At 51.0% G+C, this 18,851-nt stretch overlaps 6 protein-coding genes across 6 annotated transcripts; 3 read left to right on the top strand and 3 right to left on the bottom strand.

Moving 5' to 3' along the window:
* Positions 1 to 346: 346 nt before the first annotated feature.
* N7477_009476 (FKBP-type peptidyl-prolyl cis-trans isomerase) lies at positions 347 to 1,913 on the bottom strand (the record flags this gene model as incomplete). The annotated part of the gene is made up of 3 exons (XM_056971137.1): positions 1,820 to 1,913; positions 1,319 to 1,765; positions 347 to 1,264 (listed from the first exon to the last, which is right to left on the bottom strand). The coding sequence occupies exons 1-3, from the start codon at positions 1,904 to 1,906 to the stop codon at positions 347 to 349; spliced, it is 1,452 nt and encodes a 483-aa protein (XP_056818116.1). The 5' UTR covers positions 1,907 to 1,913.
* Positions 1,914 to 2,428: 515 nt separating this feature from the next.
* Positions 2,429 to 5,851, top strand: N7477_009475 (putative DNA damage repair protein Mus42; the record flags this gene model as incomplete). Its single annotated transcript, XM_056971136.1, has 1 exon — positions 2,429 to 5,851. The coding sequence occupies one exon, from the start codon at positions 2,429 to 2,431 to the stop codon at positions 5,849 to 5,851; it is 3,423 nt and encodes a 1,140-aa protein (XP_056818115.1).
* Positions 5,852 to 6,749: 898 nt separating this feature from the next.
* On the top strand, positions 6,750 to 8,450 carry N7477_009474 (cytochrome P450; the record flags this gene model as incomplete). Its single annotated transcript, XM_056971135.1, is given in 3 exon segments — positions 6,750 to 7,474; positions 7,546 to 7,825; positions 7,845 to 8,450. The coding sequence occupies 3 exon segments, from the start codon at positions 6,750 to 6,752 to the stop codon at positions 8,448 to 8,450; spliced, it is 1,611 nt and encodes a 536-aa protein (XP_056818114.1).
* A 443-nt stretch (positions 8,451 to 8,893) lies between these two features.
* N7477_009473 (glycerol kinase) lies at positions 8,894 to 10,929 on the bottom strand (the record flags this gene model as incomplete). The annotated part of the gene is made up of 4 exons (XM_056971134.1): positions 8,894 to 9,475; positions 9,533 to 9,699; positions 9,755 to 10,740; positions 10,796 to 10,929. 4 exons carry the CDS (start codon positions 10,927 to 10,929, stop codon positions 8,894 to 8,896), a joined length of 1,869 nt encoding a protein of 622 aa, XP_056818113.1.
* A 1,741-nt stretch (positions 10,930 to 12,670) lies between these two features.
* N7477_009472 (MIP/aquaporin family protein) lies at positions 12,671 to 13,832 on the top strand (the record flags this gene model as incomplete). The annotated part of the gene is made up of 4 exons (XM_056971133.1): positions 12,671 to 12,987; positions 13,044 to 13,269; positions 13,332 to 13,589; positions 13,668 to 13,832. The coding sequence occupies 4 exons, from the start codon at positions 12,671 to 12,673 to the stop codon at positions 13,830 to 13,832; spliced, it is 966 nt and encodes a 321-aa protein (XP_056818112.1).
* Positions 13,833 to 14,862: 1,030 nt separating this feature from the next.
* On the bottom strand, positions 14,863 to 16,430 carry N7477_009471 (glycoside hydrolase family 16 protein; the record flags this gene model as incomplete). The annotated part of the gene is made up of 3 exons (XM_056971132.1): positions 14,863 to 15,662; positions 15,719 to 16,279; positions 16,337 to 16,430. 3 exons carry the CDS (start codon positions 16,428 to 16,430, stop codon positions 14,863 to 14,865), a joined length of 1,455 nt encoding a protein of 484 aa, XP_056818111.1.
* Between the last annotated feature and the right edge of the window lie 2,421 nt (positions 16,431 to 18,851).

Genomic DNA, 18,851 nt, shown 5'->3' with positions numbered 1-18,851 from the left:
GTGATTCTACCGTTTTCCAGGCTTGGTTGCAGATAGAGTAGATTCAAAACCCGTCCTTTCCAGGGCCAAGGGAGTGCATCGACGGAAGAACAAGCTACGTGGACCGCGTCTAAGGAGACCTACAAAGGAGATGATAATATTAACAGGGAAATGACAAGTTCTTGCATTACATGACAAATTTGGGCAACTTTTCAAATGCAGGGGTACAAATTCCTCGTGATAGCCTCGTCCTCAATCAGGAGAGGCTCAAAACAGAAAAGAAACAAGCCGGATATCACGAGAAATCATGCAATCAAACAGACCCATAACAACACCCTTGCAAACGTTATATGATTAAGCTAGGCATTTACTTGATCTCCAGCAGCTTGACGTCGAAGATCAGCTTGGAGTTGGCGGGGATGCCGGGAAGGGCCTTCTTGCCGTAGGCGAGATTGGCAGGAATGGTGATGCGACGCTCACCACCGGGGGCCATACCGGCAATACCGATGTCCCAGCCCTTGATGACCTCACCCTTGCCAAGCTTGAAGGAGAAAGGCTTGCCTTTCTTGTTGGAGTCAAAGACCTTGCCGTCCTCGAGCTTGCCGATGTAGCGCATGGCAACAGTGTTACCACTGCGGGCAGTGGCACCCTTGCCAAGCTTCTTGTCATCGATCTTAACACCACGGACCTCCTTGACACCGAGGGTGCCGGTGGGCTTGTCGCCGGAGGGAGTAGGGCCCTGCTCGAGGTTCTTGGCAAACTGAACCTTCTTGTCGGCCTTGGTCTCCTTCTTGGGCTCCTCCTTCTTGGGCTCCTCCTTCTTGGCCTCAACAGCCGCAGCGTCGCCGTTGTTCTTCTTCAACTTCTTCTGCTGGGCCTTGGTGAGGGTGGGCTCGGCCTTCTCAGCCTTCTTGGCACCCTTGGCCATCATGTCGTCGAGGCTCTCCTCCTCAGCGGCGCGCTTGTTCTTGCCCTTCTTGGCCTCGACTAGCTTGGGAGCCTCCTCCTCCTCGCTCTCGACCTCGGTGATGCGGGGGTCTTCCATGCCGTCAAGGTCATCGCTCTCGTCATCCTCCATGGCCATGATCTCGTCCAGGTCGAGCTCATCCTCATCAGGGGACAGGTCGTACTCATCTTCATCATCCTCGTCGTCGTGATCGTGGTCGTGAGCCTCATCGAGGCCAATGACGTAGTTACCGGTGAGGTAGATGGTGTAGTTACCGGTAGACTTGAAGAAGACGGTCTCGCCCTCGCAGACAGTGATGTCCAGGGGCTGCTGGAAGTTCTGCACGATTGTTAGTTACTATCGCATTTTGCAATAGAGGAAAAGCACGCTTACCTGCTCAGCGTTCAGTGTGCAGATAACGCTCTCGTCGAGGTCGAGGCCCTCCTCGGACTCATCGTCAGACTCGCCGTCGGTAGCGGGGCCCTTGCCCTTGATAAGCTTGGAGATGGCGGCCTTGAGGTCGAACTCGCTATCTTCCTCGTCATCAGACTCTTCATCCTCCTCCATGGCCTCTAGGAGCTCCTTCTGGGCAGCGAGCTGCTTAAGCTTGCGGGCCTTCTCCTTGTCGCTGGGACCTCCGTTGACCTCCTCGTCATCGGAGTCTTCCTCATCGTCTTCCTCAACATCGCTGTAGTCCTCATCATCGGACTCATCATCACCCATGTCGAGACCGGGAGGAGCGCGAACAATCTTCAGAGTAGCGCGGGCGGGCTTGCTAGAGTCGCCATCCTCGAACTCGGGGGTCTCATCAGGGTCGATGGCAGCCATGCTCACGCGGAACTATTATTTCAGTCAGTATGCACTCTGTACTTCACTGTGAAAGTTTGTACTGACCGAAGCGGCGGCATTGGGCACGGCGGGAACCATAGCGCCGGCAGGAACCCGAAGGGCGTAGACTGCGACAGGCTGGACTGCAGACATTTTGAGGGATTGGTTTGAAAAAATATTTGCAAATTGAACAAGAAAAGAAAGAGGGTATGAGAGAGAGAAATCTGAACCACCGGGTGAAAGCAGATGTGGATGAAGAAGAGAAAAGATACGACCCAAGCCGCAGCAACAGAGATCGTAGGAGCTCTTTTTTTTTTTTAATTAATTTTTCTGACTGCTTTCATCGACCAATGATATCAATGTGAATGAGCTCACCGCTCACCTACTTGCTTTGATTGACCGCTATGTCCACCGCTGCTGATCACCTGACCCCGTCACGCTTTTCTGCCGCTGACGCGTGATTTGCCTTCGGCCGCGTCGCATCGGCCAAAGTACCCTGTGTATCACAGTCCTCATTTACTGAGTGTCATGTTGGTGCTGCTGGCCCAGCATGGGCTCTCGTCTTGACGCTAACTCTAGCGCAGTGCGCAAACGCATTGAGAACCGTGAGCACCGAACCTGTCCATCTTGCCTTCGAGCAAGCTCTAATCAGCTTCTATATAGATGACTTTAACGATGAGGGGGGGCGAGGAATATGAAGCTTCCACCTTTGGCGGATTTGGAGACTATATGCGACGAAAAAAAATTAAACTCCAGAATCTAGATGCGGAAATCCGAGCCTCGGCTGGCGATCGTCCGCCGATATTTCGCGGTATCGTCGCGCACGTCAACGGCTACACACAACCCTCCCTCCAGGACCTCCACCGTTTGATTGTCAGTCATGGTGGTGGATTCCTACAATATTTGGATGGCAAGACAATCGCGACGCACATCATCGCCAGTTCTTTAACTCCGAAGAAACGCGAAGAGTTCCGACGATACCGTATTGTGAAGCCCGCGTGGGTGACCGAAAGCGTGAAAGCTGGACGACTGCTTCCTTGGGATGAATTTCGAGTCGTAGATGAAGGCCGGTCTCAGAAAGTGCTGAAACTCAATGATGGCCGCTTCACAAGTCAAACAAATAGTCCACAGGTGGGCTACAAGGAGCAATCAAGCACAAGTTGGTATAATTCCCAACTGAAAGCTATGAGCGCGGAACTCGACACGCTATCTAATCCACCGCAGTCGGCTCCTTTACAAACTGCAGAGTCGACCGAGACCACTCAGTCAGACTATGGCGACTTTCCTAGCTTTGACTCAGTGGAGGACCAAAATGCAATCACTACTCCTCATCAAGCCAAGGAAAATACGTCTTCCAACATTCAGACGCCAATTTCTAATATTACACCTCGAGAGCACAGTGACGTACCCGTGTCTCCTCACAACAAGTCGCAGACTTCGCCTTCAAACCAGGCCATTGCTGTTAATCCAAACATGACCTCTGAAGAGTATAACGCGCAATTATTGTCCGATCCTCGAATGAGAAAGTCAAGTGTCGTCAATCCAGAATTCCTGCAACAATATTATCGAGAATCGCGACTTCATCATTTATCAACATGGAAGGCCGAGTTGAAGGCTCAACTTCAAGCGGCAACCAAAGAAAAGGTCAATTCTCGCATGTCCCAAAAAAAGCCCGTGACTGGTGCCAGACGATACATCCTCCACGTGGACTTTGACTCCTTTTTTGCCGCTGTCTCGCTCCTCAAACATCCCGAGCTTCGAGATAAGCCCGTGGCTATTGCCCATGGTCCTGGCTCAGGTTCTGAAATTGCAAGCTGCAATTACGTGGCTCGTGGACGGGGGATCAAGAATGGGATGTGGATGAAAGGTGCGATGCAAGCGTGTCCCGAACTCCAGGTGCTGCCCTATGACTTCCCAGCCTACGAAGATGCCAGTCGGAAATTTTACAGCTCCGTTTTGTCTATAGACGGAACTGTTCAGAGTGTGAGCATCGACGAAGCCCTCATCGATGTCACTAACCAGTGTTTGGAAGCTGGCGGCTCAGACGGGAGAGGCATATCGGAGGGTTCCATGTATCGCGAACAAGCAAAAGCAGAGGAGATAGCCCAGGCTTTGCGTGATTCTGTCCAAGCGAAGACCGGGTGCGCAGTCTCTGTGGGCATCGGCGGCAACATCTTGCTAGCCAAAGTCGCACTGCGAAAGGCAAAGCCAGCTGGGCAATTTCAGCTGAAACCAGAGGCTGTCCTGGATTTTATCGGAAATCTCACGATGCAAGATCTTCCGGGTGTTGGCTATAGTCTCAGCAACAAGCTTGAAGAGCTTGGGGTCAAGTTTGTAAAGGATGCTCGAGATGTCACGAAGGAAAAACTGATCAGCAGTCTGGGACCGAAAACTGGAATCAAGATTTGGGAATTCGCTCGTGGCATTGATAAGTCAGAAGTTGGCAACGAAGTGATCAGGAAGTCCGTTTCGGCGGAAGTCAACTGGGGTATTCGATTCGTCAATCAGAGCCAGGCGGAAGACTTTGTCAGATCTCTTTGCGGAGAGTTGAACAAGAGACTCGTTGAGAACTTGGTCAAAGGTAGACAGCTCACACTCAAAGTCATGCGACGCTCAATGGATGCGCCACTCGAGCCAGTGAAGCATCTCGGCCATGGAAAATGCGATGTATATAACAAAAGCGTTGTCCTCGGCGTGGCAACCAATGCACCTGACACCCTGGGCAAAGAGGCCGTCTCGATGTTAAGAAGCTTTAACATTTCTCCGGGCGATCTACGCGGCCTCGGAGTTCAAATGACCAAACTTGAGCCACTCAAGGCCGGCCCTACAGCAACCCTTGAGAGTAGCCAACGTCAACTCAATTTCCAACTGTCCCCATCCCGCAAGCAAATGCAGACTCCATCTCGCAAGCCCCCTGTTATAGATGTTGATCCTGATGAGCTGGAAAGTCCGCACAAGGACTCATCCACTCGAATCCAAGTCGATCCGATCCTCAGCAACAGTGCTCACAAGCCTTTGAACATATCCGGGTCTCAATTTATAATGCCAACCCAAGCCGACCCCAAGGTTATTTCAGAACTCCCGAGTGATATCCGATCAAGACTCGTCGCTCAAAAGTCTCGACAAGATTCCCGTTCTGGGTCACCATGCCCTCCTCCACGCCGAGTGCCAGAACCCACCACCAACGACCTCCCGCCTCACTCTCAATTGGATCCTGAAATTCTAGCAGCTTTGCCACCAGATCTGCGAAACGAAGTGTTGGGGTATTACAAGCAGCCTGTGCCGTTTGAGCCACCATCGCCTCCACCCCCAATGGTGTCCGCCCCTTCTATCTCTAATCCAACACCTGCGGCAAGATCTCTCGAATTGAAAAGGCCAATATCACCGCTGAAAAAGAGGCGAGGTCGTCCGCCCAAGTCGGCAAGTGCCAGCAATAAGACTTTAAAACAGACGGGCTTCGGTTTTGGCCGACCAGTGACCTCCGTCACGTCTGTTCAAGATATACCATCTAGGCATCAGTCTCCAGCCGTTGAGGAACAGCCCGAAGTCTCGGCGGAGTTCCTGGCCGCCTTACCAGAAGACATTCGCCAAGAGGTCCTCGAAGAGCAGAAGCGTAATCGCATGCTCCAACGCTCCCATGCCGCCGCTGCAACCAATTCTCGGCCAACATCCCAGCACCGGAGTACACCTGAGCCTGTCCCGGTCGAGAAACGACTTCCTCTTCCTCCTCGCCCCGAGCGACCCGTTTTTACTTCAAAGCGCCTGTCCACTCTCCCAGACCTTCGTGACGCCGTCGGTGCTTGGTATTCTGCATTTGCAAGTGATGGTCCATATTTCGAGGATACCGAGGTTCTGTGTACCTACCTGCGACGTGTCGTTGCCGAAGAGAAGGATATTGACAAGGCCGTCTCTGTGGTGCGCTGGTTAATGTGGCTTGTCGATGAAGACAAGGGCTCACAGGATTCTGCAGAGAATCAAATTCCCCGATCTGGACAGGGCGTTGTGACTTGGGCCGATGCAATTGATACTATGCAAAGGAGTATACAGCGTGCTTTGGATAGAAGGGGATTGCCGCCAGTGGATTTCGAAATAGGGTAAAGTGATAGTTACCGGTCACGATGTGATGTTTGATGATATACCCTCAATTGCTTTCAACGATTTTTCTATGATCCAAAATCCAAACGCAGAGCTTAATTAATCCCGTAATCCCTCTAAGCATTCGTAGGCCCGAGTCGGGGCTCAACCCTGAAATCGTTGCACCATGGCCTCAGCATGACTTGACCAGATCTCCTACAACTACGGGAAAACTATCATCCTCATACCTAGGGAAACTCGTCTAGGCTCTTTGTCTGATGATCATCACTTCCGTGTTAGCGGCAAATTCGCGGCACTGACTCAAATCGTCATTGCATTCTCCACATCAGAATCATATGAAACCCCCCCTTTGGAACCGAGGTCCACAGATGCCCTTTCCCCGGATTTCCCCACCCCCTGGTAGTTGTGAGTTGAATCCGAGTATAACCTGGACTAGAGGTGCATTGATTCCCGAAAACACAAAGGATATGCTCAACGACTGCAAATAATGAAGCAGCAGTGAATCAAGTGGATCGAGCTCGGCATGAGATCATCGAGCGGGGCTCGCAAGCACCTCGCAAGAAACACTCGAAGGGGAGTCCAATCCAGCTAAGGGGAATCATCCGTGGTTCCTCATAGGGCCACTCGTGTGCTTTTCCTGGGTACACCGGAGCCTTTGGACCCGAATCGATCCAAGCCCGCGACGGGACCATTTTCACACAAGCGTGCATTAGCGCGGACGCCTTGGGGCATTGATCTTTAAACGTGCCGGTCCCCTGCTAGCTGCCTTTGTGATCTGCCATCAGTGCATGTAGCTTGGATCTCAGTCTGGTTTTCGGTCCTATTTCAAACTCCTACTTGGATCCGAGGCATTCTTCAGCACAACCACGCGAGCACAACACCAAAAGTTCGAATCACCAATATGATTGAAGAGCTCCTTGAGGGCATGACGCCTGGACAGGCCATTCTGTGGTCTCTAGGCGTATTTACCGTGGTCTTGATGCTTCGGAGAATTCAGACTCAGATCCAGATCTCGCGCCTCGGTGCTAGGGCGCCCAAGGTTTCATTTCGTCTTCCATACGCCCTCGACTTTATCTACAAGGGCCAGATCGCCAACCTTGCACACAACGACCTTCAGTTCTGGGGGGACACCATCATGTCCGCTGGAGGCAAAACAAATGTCAAGACTGCCGAGGTCGATGCTGGTGTCTCGACACGAGCGATAATGACCTTGGACCCGGAGAATATCAAGGCGCTATTGACTGGCCAATTTGCCGACTATGGAAAAGGTGAGCCTTTCCATCGGGATTGGAAAGAATTCTTAGGCGACAGTATTTTCGCTACAGATGGTGAAATGTGGTCGCGCTCGCGCCAGCTAATCCGGCCTATGTTCGTCCGAGACCGCATCGTCGATACGGAGATCTTTGAGAAGCATGTCCAGAAGCTCATTCCACTTCTCGGCGGAAGCCAATCTCCTTTTGGAAGCAAGGTGGTCGACGTTGGATCGCTCTTCTTCCGATATACGCTCGATGCAGCTACAGACTACCTGCTAGGCCAGGGCACTGATAGCTTGGAAAACCCGGCGACACGCTTTGCGGAAGCTTTCAGATATGTGCAACAACGACAAGCCGAGTTGTTCCGATTTGGGTCAGTATTCCCGATCTTGTGCAATGCAAGAAATCAGTCTATTGGCGAATGGAAATCTAATCTGGACACAGCGTCTTCAACTTTGCCATGTCGCGCAAAGAGTTCCGCCGCAATTTGAAGATCATGGACCAATTCATTCAGCCATACATTGAAACTGTACTATCTTTATCGACCGACGAACTGGACCAGAAGCTCTCAAAGCGTGAGACATTCCTCGATGCCCTGGCTCGCTTCACTCGCGACCCAAGAGTCCTCCGAGACCAACTGGTCGCCGTGCTCCTCGCAGGCCGAGATACAACCGCCGGAACACTATCCTTCTGTCTCTTCGAATTATCTCGCAACCCCGAAGTCGTCACAAAATTGCGCGAAGAAATCCGCGGACGTCTCAGGCGTCGGCGCCGACGCTCAGAAACCCGAATACACAGACCTCAAGGAGATGAAATACCTCAACGCGGTCATCAACGAGACAATGCGCGTCTACCCTGTCGTTCCGTTCAACGTGCGCTACTCACTCCGCGACACGACCCTCCCTCGCGGCGGTGGTCCAGACGGCCAAGAGCCCGTCGGTGTCCGCGCGCACTCGCGAGTCATCTACTCAACTATGCTGATGCAGCGCGATCCCGATCTTTACGATGGACCAGAATCGAAGAATTATTTCGATCCAGGCAAATGGATTCCTGAGCGCTGGGTTTCCGGATGGTCGCCGAAGCCGTGGCAGTTTATCCCGTTCAATGGTGGTCCACGTATTTGCATCGGGCAGCAGTTCGCGACTATTGAGATGGGATATACCATTATTCGGATCTTGCAGGCTTACGAGCGGATTGTGGCGCTGCCGGTCAGCGGAAAGGATCGCGTCGAGGATCCCGTTCTGCGCTTTGAAGTTACCTTGAGTCCTGGGTCGGAGTTGAATTGTGTCTTCTTGAAGGAGGGAGAGGACTTTACTCGGCTTGGTTCTAAAGCTAAGGTTGCTGCTTGAGTTGTCGAGATCTTGGATCTTGGATCTTGTATGCTTTGGAGGGAAAGCTTGCTGGGCGATGGCGAATGGGCGTCTCCTCTCTCTTCTCTTTTGAAATTAGGGGCAACTATTTGATATCATACGAGAATGAATACACACATTGAGCTTTACACGAATGATCAACCTCAATCAACATTGAAAGTCATGGGACTTGAGAGGAGTTTGAAACATGGCGAAGAATGGTATTATACACCGTTTTTTCAGGTTCTCAGAGAACGGGCATGAGCTAATTGATGAAACTTCTCAAGAGTGGCTCAGCCTCAGAATACATAGACTAATGTGATCGAATACCTCTGCTCTTGGCAGTACACGGTAACAGGAAATAGGTTCTAGGAGATACTCGGTTCGCTATTGAAATCAATATTATTGAGCAGTGGTAGGATCTAAACCAACGCTTTTCAAAGCTAGTAATAGCTCAACTTCAATTTACGCAATTTTTTCAACTTCTGCAAAATCTCCACCCTCCTTAACTCCATGAACAAATCTTCTTCATCGGCGTCATCATCTAGATCTCCGGAAATACTAAGCAATGGGGCTTTCGCCGGTGAAAATTGCCCGCCGTTCACTGTCCGTGTCTTCACTTTGGGCATTTCACCCACTCCGCTCATCGCCGCAATATCCGATATCAACGATGAAAGGGCTGGCTTTTGAGTCTTGAGGACTGGGTCAACACGGCTCTCTACCAAGGCTCCGGGGGTCTTATTTGTTGGTGCTTTAGTGGAGCTGGCAGGCTCGTCGATGTCATTCCCTCCAACCCATCCTCTTGACATCTGTACGGCTTTTTCCCAATTTGCAGATTTTCTTGCGCTCTCTTCACGAGAGATTTTTGGCTCGAATACGGTTCCGCCAGCGCGATTGATATCTCTTAGTTCGGCAAAGCTGTTCCAGATGCCACATGCAAGACCGGCTGCAATTGCGGCACCTAAAGCTGTAGTTTCGCGCATTTTTGGGCGGTAGACGGGGATTGAAATAAGGTCTGCCTGCGTCTGTTTTGCGGTCAAGTCAGATTATACCTAAGCATCTGTGCGCTATGGGACTTGTACCTGCATGGCCAAGTCTGAATTGCTCATTCCTCCATCCACGGCCAACTCGGAGAGTGCTTTTCCGCTGTCCTTTTCCATTGCGTCTAGGATCGCTTTGGTTTGGAAACAAGTCGCTTCCAGTGTTGCTCGTGCGATGTGGCCTTTTTGGGTGTAATGGGTAATTCCGACTACGGAGATATATCGTCAGTCTTCGATTGGATATCAACAGGGACGGGAACTTACAGATTGTTCCTTTAGCATCATCAATCCAGTAGGGTGCAAACAAACCGCTAAAAGCCGTCACAAAAATGCATCCGCCGTTATCATCCACCGAGAGAGCCAAGTCATTGACATCTTTTGGCTCCTGAAAGAAGGTTAAGTTATTCTGTAAGAACTTGATCCCCGACCCCGCAACAGCAATACTTCCCTCTAAGGCATACACAGCCTTCTCACCAATATGGTACGCCACGGTTGCCAAAAGACCGTGTGTAGAGAAAACAGGCTTGTCACCAACGTTGTAGAGCAGAAAACACCCGGTACCATATGTGTTCTTCGCCATACCCGGCAAGAACCCTTTCTGGCCAACCAAGGCAGAGGACTGGTCACCAAGACATCCCATTATTGGCACACCCTTTAAAGGGCCTGATGCAAGAGCACCATAAGAATGAGCATCCGATGAAGGCACAATTTGGGGCAAATGAATCTTTCCTTTGATCCCAAAGAAATCTAGTAACGTATCATCATATTGTAAAGACTCCAAATTGACGAACATTGTGCGCGACGCGTTTGTCGAATCCGAGACATAGACGTTGGCACTCACGCCACCATTCAAACGATAGACAAGCCATGAGTCGACCGTTCCAAACGCTAAAGTACCGCGGTCGAATGCTTCTTTCACTTGAGGTACATGAGCTAGCATCCACAGTAGCTTCGTGGCAGATGAGTAGGTCGACAGCGGCAGGCCACATATTCTCTGGAGCTGTGATGCGCCGGCTCGTTGTTTCAGCTCGGTCACGATAGCTTGTGAGCGTGTGTCGGTCCATACAATGGCATTGTAAAGGGGTTCGCCAGTCTCGTGGTCCCAGACTACGGTTGTCTCGCGTTGGTTAGTGATCCCGACGCACTTAATGCTGGCGCGGGTGTGGCCGTGTCCTTCAAATGATTGTACGGCTTGTTCAATGCAGGTCTCTACCGAGGTGACGAGCTCGAGGGGATCGTGTTCGTGCCATCTTCAACGAAGATTATTAGTTGCTCTCACCAGGCTGTTTGCCATGGCTTACTCACCCTGAATTAGGATAGATCTGGGGGAACTCCACCTGGTGGGACGCCACGGGCTCTCCATCTCGATTGAAAATGAGGAACCGGGTGCTAGTTGTGCCCTGGTCGATTGAGCCGATAAAGATCTCCGAGGACTGCATAGTGAGGGTTGTCGGAGGGAAGCAAATCCACTGGTCTATGGAATCATCGAAGCAGGGTAGCAGAGGTAGAACAGAGAACAGACTCCTATCGAACCCAGGGCGACCATGTTAAATAAATGCCGTGGTCACACAGCCTGCGGGGTCTTTGGCCGATGGATTGGTGGAATTATGAACGACCCGGGGTGAATCCGAGCCACGGCAAACTCGTCCAGTTGAGGCTTGAGCGTTGCGAGAATTGAGACCGGAGGGATCGGGATGGGTCTGACAGCGACCACTCTGTGCAGGATGCATTGCAGACTCGAGTTCACATTTACCAGCAGTGCATGCATGTTTCTATACTACAACCTTTACTATAGACTCTATCCTGGGTGTCTCCTCGGTAATCAATCCAGGGAAATGTCATCTACGAACCGTGGTGCCTGTATAGCCACATCGTCTGAACCTCTGACACTATTCCCCAAAACCAAGGATCAACACCCTTGACACCAATGTAAGGATGCGAGGCATCGGAAGACTCTACTGTTAGCACTTTCTGGAGTGTATGGAGTATCTACTCCACTCCCGCGATATGACAGCTCTGGCTGCTGCATCTCGCTCTCAGGATTGTCGTCTGGTCCAAATTACAACTCCATTCAAACTTCAACCTCTGCGCTCTGTATGCAACATGCACTTACTCTCCGTTTTCGGCTCTATCGGTGAGTCTATCCCTGACAATACACCTCTGGGAAGACACTACCTCTAGCCATTTTTTACACCCCCTGTCCGATCCTAGAAGAGATCAAGTCTGATCCATCCTGGACCTGGTGATGCGACACGCATGGAAAGGCATCACACAGGAGATGAGCACGGGTGTCATCACGAAGAGCCGAACATCTCCCAATGCCACCATCAGTCGCGCATATGGCCCCGAAATGGCGAAAGAGGGTATAGATCGAGGGATGGATACCGAACAATAGCCGTTCCAAGCCCACACACCGTCACTTTCCCAACCAGAATTGTACAAACCGTCGTCTTGGTGGTACAGTTCGAACTTCTAGAAATCACAATACGGTCTGGCGTGGGCTTCAGTCTCCCGAGTTACTCATGAGTAACAGAAGAAATGGAAACTTCTTCATACCGCAACATTCTTCCAATCAATAATGCCAGGCACCCGTCCCACCTGTAGGAATACCGCGCAAATTTCCGGTGTCACTCAAAGAACCTGTCTGGAAAGAAAGAAGCAAAAAATAAAATAAAAAGGAGTGCCTGAAATAAACTTCAAAGTCAGAAAAGGGCCGGTGTTCTCCGGCTACACAATTCAAACGGCCGTACAAACGCTCGTGGGACTGCCAACAATGGCATATATCGGGAGGGGAGGGTTTTTTTCTCTTTTCTGGCACCGCCCAACTGAGAGAAAACAAAAGGGGAAAAAAACGAAGAAGTCGCTCGTCCTGGCTACTCAATCCTGGCTGTGACATCTACCGCCGGTCACGGTCACCCCGAGACTTTGACATCTGCATCTGGTTGTCGGCCGGCTCACGCGGGCGTGGAGAGAGACACGCCTCTCCCGAGGCTTGCATTCGTACAATTGAGCCAATTTACGCGAGACGACACTGCGCAAACTCTACCTGTGAGGGTTACACCATTGGCAACCGAGTCAGTGGCTGCTAGGCTGATATATCGGTGTGCTGGTTCCCTCTGCTGGAGAGGGGTGAGATTCCGAGATACGCTGCTAGTCTGAGTATCATCTCTGTTTTTCTTCATGCTCTGGACTGTCACATACAAGCCAAAGACGAAGACACATAAAGAGATTGGTTCGAACATGAGTCAGGATAGTGGGTGTACTTCTCTTTACTTGGGGAGTAAAAATGAGACTTCGATTCATGATCTCTCTTCCTCTGTCGATGATCCTGTTCCGCCGCCGCTACTCTGGTCCCGGCTGAGAGCATACGGCCGAGATGCATTCTCCGAATTCTTCGGAACGATGATCTTAATCCTTTTCGGTGACGGGGTGGTGGCTCAGGTTCTTCTCAGCCACGGTCAGAAGGGAAACTACCAGTCCATCTCCTGGGGGTGGGGGTAAGTCTACCTACTCTGCGGCCACTCCCGTAATACTCATGAACCTCCATTTCCAGATTAGGCGTCATGCTCGGAGTATACGCCAGCGGCGCCTCAGGAGCCCATATCAATCCAGCCGTAACCTTCGCGAACTGCGTCTTCCGCGGATTTCCCTGGCGGAAATTCCCAATTTACGCACTATCCCAACTCCTTGGCGCCATGTGCGGCGCAGCAATTGTCTATGGCAACTACAAAACTGCCATCGACGTCTTTGAGGAGGAGCCCACATCCGCACTGTGCCAGGTTACTCAACCACCGCCACAGCGGGCATATTCTGCACATATCCAGCAGACTTTATGAGCAAGACAGGACAATTCTTCTCTGAATTTCTGGCCAGTGCAATCTTGATGTTCATGATCTTCGCCCTGAAAGATGATGGCAATCTAGGCGCCGGCCCTCTCACGCCTCTGGCGTTATTCTTCGTCATCTTCGGAATCGGTGCTTGCTTCGGCTGGGAGACTGGGTACGCTATCAATCTGGCCCGAGACTTCGGTCCAAGGCTTGTATCCTACATGCTGGGCTACGGACATGAAGTCTGGGCTGCGGGGAATTACTACTTCTGGGTATACACTACTCCCCCCCCTTTTTTTTAAAACACCGTCTGTCATTGCCTGTTCTGTGCTGAATTTATGCGACGATAGGTCCCAATGGTAGCCCCATTTCTAGGCTGCACCTCCGGTGGCTGGATCTACGACCTATTTCTATACACAGGTCTCGACAGTCCAATCAATACACCCTGGATGGGAATCAAGCGTCTCCTTGGACCCTTCCACCGGAAGAAGCTGGCACTACAGAATCCCGTTTGAGGAAAATGTGGAAAATAAGCGCAAGCTGGTGGTATTCGATGCTCAGGTGGGACAAGAGTTTACCGGGGTATATTTCCTTCCAGATCCTGGAAACATGTAGAGGACGGTTTATGTACTGGACCATGGTCGCTCAAAGGCTTCGAGGACAATAACTTGATGGTAACAGTTCCCGTAAAGCTCTGTTTCTGTCATCAAATATCAGAAAATCAGTCTACTGGGTCAAAAAAATCATTTTCATGTGATGAACTTTCTCCTGGCGTAAGATTCAGACCCGGGTCAGCTTCTCGTCAACATTGTCTGCATGGGTTAACGCAAGTGACAGTTGACGCGGTCCTAGTGCGGCTTGGTCCATCTATAAACGTTGGATATGTGTATTTGTATTTTGTCTACATTTTTTACAAGCCCCACTTGCGTGCTTTGCTGGTGCTCACTCGCGACTCAAGCTGCAAGGTGATTTAGTTACGTATCAGGTGTCTCCAATTACCAGGATTGGACGGACTATGGCGCATGACGTGGGGCTTGTTTGCTGTTGAAGTGTAGCTATTGGGTATCATTGCTTTGAACTAGCGAAGGGCGATTCCAATGCGTTGGAGGGGGATCGGGGGAGGGTCATCCAGGGGTTTTTGCGTGATATGCCGCTAGTAGCGAGCAGTTGTGAGTGATTCAACGTAGCTATTTACAGTTTGGGTAAGTCGATTGGTAGCTTGAGAATTGCATTTCTGCGTGTATGATGTATGAATATCTATAAACACTGTCAATGATTAATACATGAAAGTGGGTGGTGGGCTATATTGCTCCACCGAACGCGATATCCATCGAGTTTGGGTATCTATGCGTGACAAGAATGAAATACTGAAAAAAAGCAAAATACGTAAGCGCCAATATGCTGTGGACCTGTGCAATCAGGTACCGCCTAAACGTTTCGCGTCTCATGTTACAGGTCGTGAAGTGAAAGTGTCGTTTTCGCCTTGTTCAAAAAATCATCCCATCATGAGTAATAATACAGGTCGTTGGTCGTCATGACCCGGGTTTAAAGGACAGCAAAAGTGCTACCAATCAGAGCGCAGAAAATGCTGAGCATGGCTGGAGTGCGCGTGCTGATTCCCGCGTTCACCGCAGAAGCAGTGGCCGATATCGAAGTAGTGGCTGGCTCATTGGTCTTGGTGGGCTCGGTCTTGGTTTTCGCCTTGTTAATCTCGGTTTGTGTCGTGGTTGTCTTGGTTTTCGTCTTGTTTGGGTTGGTTTTCGTCTTCGTTTTCTTCGAGGTCATACTGGGGGCAAGACGGGTCCCATTGCCCCAAGAGGTCTCAACACCAGAAGGGGAAAAGGCAGCCGAGGGTGAAGCCCAGAACACTGAGGTAGATTGGAAGGTAGACTGTGGAAGTGACTTCGTCTTAGTGGCTGATTCCAGGGTCTTCTTTACGAAGGGTACAGGGTATTGCTCACTCATTGAGCTCCCGCCAGGTGGTGAGATGCGGCCAGAGGCAGATTCCCAACCATTGGGCAGAGAGGTGGAAGCCGAGGATGAACCAGTGGCAACCCAGGGCCAGACGTCGGGGGTGGTCCAAGTCGAGGTCTCCTTGTGTGTTCCACTCCAGGGAATCGGAATTCCAGAGGCGGTCGACGTGATTGTGGGAGCGGACTGGGTCTCAGTAGGCTCATCGGCACTGTTGCCGTTGATTTTGCCTCCGTTAGAGATAATAGACTGCCAGGTGCCAGATTTGTCGCCGTAACTGTATGACTTGCCGGTCGAGTAGTCGGTCACCACCAGCTTCTTCATGTACATGCTGAAAGGACCTTGGCTGTAATCGGTCACACCACCAGCCCAATCTAGAGAGCTCGTTAGTATCGCTGTGCCCTCGCTTGCATTGAAATCCTGAGCTCACCAATGGTTCCTTGGGCATTGTCGGAATCACCGCCGGCCCAAACGCCGACCTTGATCATCATCGGAGTCTGGGGGTACTGGTTGGTGTCTGCTGTCGCGGGCGTGAGGGCGCGAACGGTGACACCATCAATGGCCCAGACAATTTCTTCACTGGTCCAGTCGACGGAGTAGGTGTGCCATTCAGCCTGGTTGTTAGGATTGGAGTGGAAGGCGCCGCGGTTGTAGGTGCTCGTGTCTCCTTTGCCGAAGTAATTGGTCTGGACCTGGGAGCTCTTGCCTCCGAGCCACTCCCAGTCGATCTCGTCAAGATCGTCGGACTGCAGTACGGCGCTGCTCACAATGCCTGTTCCTGGAGCAGCCTTGATGGTGAACTCGACCCTGCCGAACATGATGTACCAGCCGGACTGGATCAGGGGCCCGTCACCCTTCTTTGCCACGGTGAATGTGGCGCCGTTGGTGTCATCGTAAGTCACGGTCCCGGAGGCAGAGAACTGTTCCGAGGCACCAGAGGTGAAGTCGTAAGTGACATCCGCTTGGCCCAAGGCAGTATCCGCGGGGCAGGCTATTTGTATGGATGGTTAGCGAACTGTCAGGTTGCACCAAGATCTGGACCACATACTTTTCTCGGTCGGATTGCAATTAGTGTACGTCTGGGCTGTGACCAAGACGGAGGAGGAGAGCAGGCCCACGGCTGCAGTCAGAGCGAGCTTCATGATGTAGTTCACAGCGGTATGATGATATAGAAACAAACGATACTGTAAGATCTGGGGGGCGTAGGGTATGAAGAGGGTAGGGTGAAAGAGGAAGGAAAAGTCAGACGCTTAAGTCGAGATCAACACTGGCCCAACTGCCCAAATGGCAGGATCGATCTCGTCATTGAGAAAGAGGAAAGAGCCAGCCTCCGTCTTTTTTAGATCCATCGCTTCCTCATTGGGCATCCGTGGGTCCTGCCTAATGGCCCAATCATATCCATGAGTCTGAAGTACTCGCGGATTCCTTTGTTCCTTTGTGTTCCCTTGTGGTTCGCTAGTGCCTATTGTGTCTATTGTGTCCCCTACCGGGCTATCAATGTTGAATTCCCTCATATGTCTCACTCTCCTTGCCATCTCCGTATTATCCGTGTTCAGTGACTGAAAATCTTTGAAGATGTGAATTTGGGGAGATGGGGTCGGCAAGTGGATCCTCCATCCCAGCCTCCCCATTTTCTGCATCAACATCCGCGTTTCAGGCTGTCGTGCGGATGGAAAGTTGTCGCTGGTCGTTGTGTACCCTTGTAGATCGCATCGGTGTCCAGATCAATCTGCATGGGGGTTGGCTTTGCCACCCCCTCGATCGGACAGTGTGAAGAACGATGCACCATTGTGATGGACCTCGCAAAGCACAATGACCGCAATGGGTCCTGACATTTCAAGATCCTTCAGATGCTTGCACCGTGGTCTCGATGTCTTATCCACTTGAAAATACCGATCGCCAGCTGTACCGGCGATCCTCGGTGCCACATGGGCGGGGACTCCCCCGCCATTAATAGCATAGCCTCCGTACCACGGTGGTGCTGTGCATCCATCAACACAACAGATGATGGATCTCACGCTGCACCGACTGGACAACCTGGCAACTGCTGGAGCACGTCAATAGCTCACGATCTAGGGGAAAGAAGCTTCCTTGCTATCTTGGTGCTACCTCCCCACCCCTAACTTGCAGTAGATTGTAGATTATTCCCCAGCCAAAGAACATTTTTACCAAATATATCCTTTCTAAACCTTCGCACAAACATCCTTGATTTTGCCTTGAATGACTGTCCTCTCTTCGGCGTGAAAGCGAGCTTATGTATTTTCTATTGCCAAGTAGTCGACCAGAGTCATCTGAGGATAGCCATGGAGCCATGTGCAGGACAGTGGCAATGCTCTCAACACGCTCACTCCAACTCAGTATGTCAACATGAATCAGTACGGAGATATGCTGAGCAATCCTCATAACTTTCTTTTGAGGCGGACTAGTCCTCCGGTCTACTCGCAGCATTGCGATCTACACTTTACATCCTGTCACCATGCCCAGATCAATGCCCTTGATCCCCAGTGGCACGAGTTTGGCAGGACAAAGTAAATCGACTTAATGTTGTCTCATTTCAATCCGGATTTGACCATTCTGTATACAAAACATGCAATAGTGGCCATGAGTGGATCGTCTGAATTAATTACCACACTGGTTTCCTCGTCACCTGCGAGCAGCTCCCACGAGAAACAGCTGCCGAGCGAGTCTCACCGTCTCGAGTGGCTTTCCTGAGTTTCTCCGTTCATGTCTCTTATACACTGGGAAAGAACCCATCATCTCCAGAGATGCGACTCTCCTCCAGGGCATTACGAAGAGAAAAAGACACCGGCTCACGAGACGCTACCAGGATAGCAAGCTTATGATAAAGCGACTGTCGTGCCATCCTCGAAGGTAATCATGAGCTATGTCTGCCCCTGAAGTCATCATAATTAGGATCTACCGCGCCGGATCTAGCTAGATGGCACCGATTGTGCAAGTTTACATGCAAGCGTCCGGGCGATCTATCCCGGAGATCAGACACTTGATATACGCCCATGTCGTTGTTGAGAAGCCATGGCAATGATCTGCAAAAATGACTGGTCGCTGACCGCTGTATAGACGATTCAGCGTTTCCCAATTCAGGCTCACGTTGTGCTCCCGTCGCCTGGGTCCGATAAGGTTTGCAGCGGGGGTGTTACGGCCGAAAAACCGCAATAGCTACGTCAATCGTTCGTCGACGAGTAACCGAGTCTTGAGCTCCTACGCTTTTTACTTCTCGCCGCAAAATGAATTTCTCTTTCCGTTTAACCGATATCCGCAAACATGAACTCGAGCAGGACGTTGTGCACATCGAGACATCAAGAACAAAATCGAAACAAGTAATTCTTTGGACCCCAACTGCTTCTCGTCAAAAAGCTTGAATCTGCGTAGCCTTCGAGTCTATCATAGCCGTGGGGTTTTCTTTGGGTCCAATGGGCCTCCAGGTTGAACTTTGCTGCGCATAGGCTGACACTAGTCAAGGATTTCAAGGACGAGATAAAGGGATCAAGGCAACATTTACTGTCTAAGTTTCTAGGAGCCAATCCACGATTGAGTTGCTGAGG

The sequence above is a fragment of the Penicillium maclennaniae genome (genome assembly GCF_028827695.1).
Source record: "Penicillium maclennaniae strain IBT 15551 chromosome Unknown utg000008l:1.0-3552695.0:1.0-3555053.0, whole genome shotgun sequence".
NCBI lineage: Eukaryota > Fungi > Ascomycota > Eurotiomycetes > Eurotiales > Aspergillaceae > Penicillium > Penicillium maclennaniae.
Note: the sequence above shows the minus strand (reverse complement) of the source record. Positions and strands in the feature narration are given on the sequence as shown.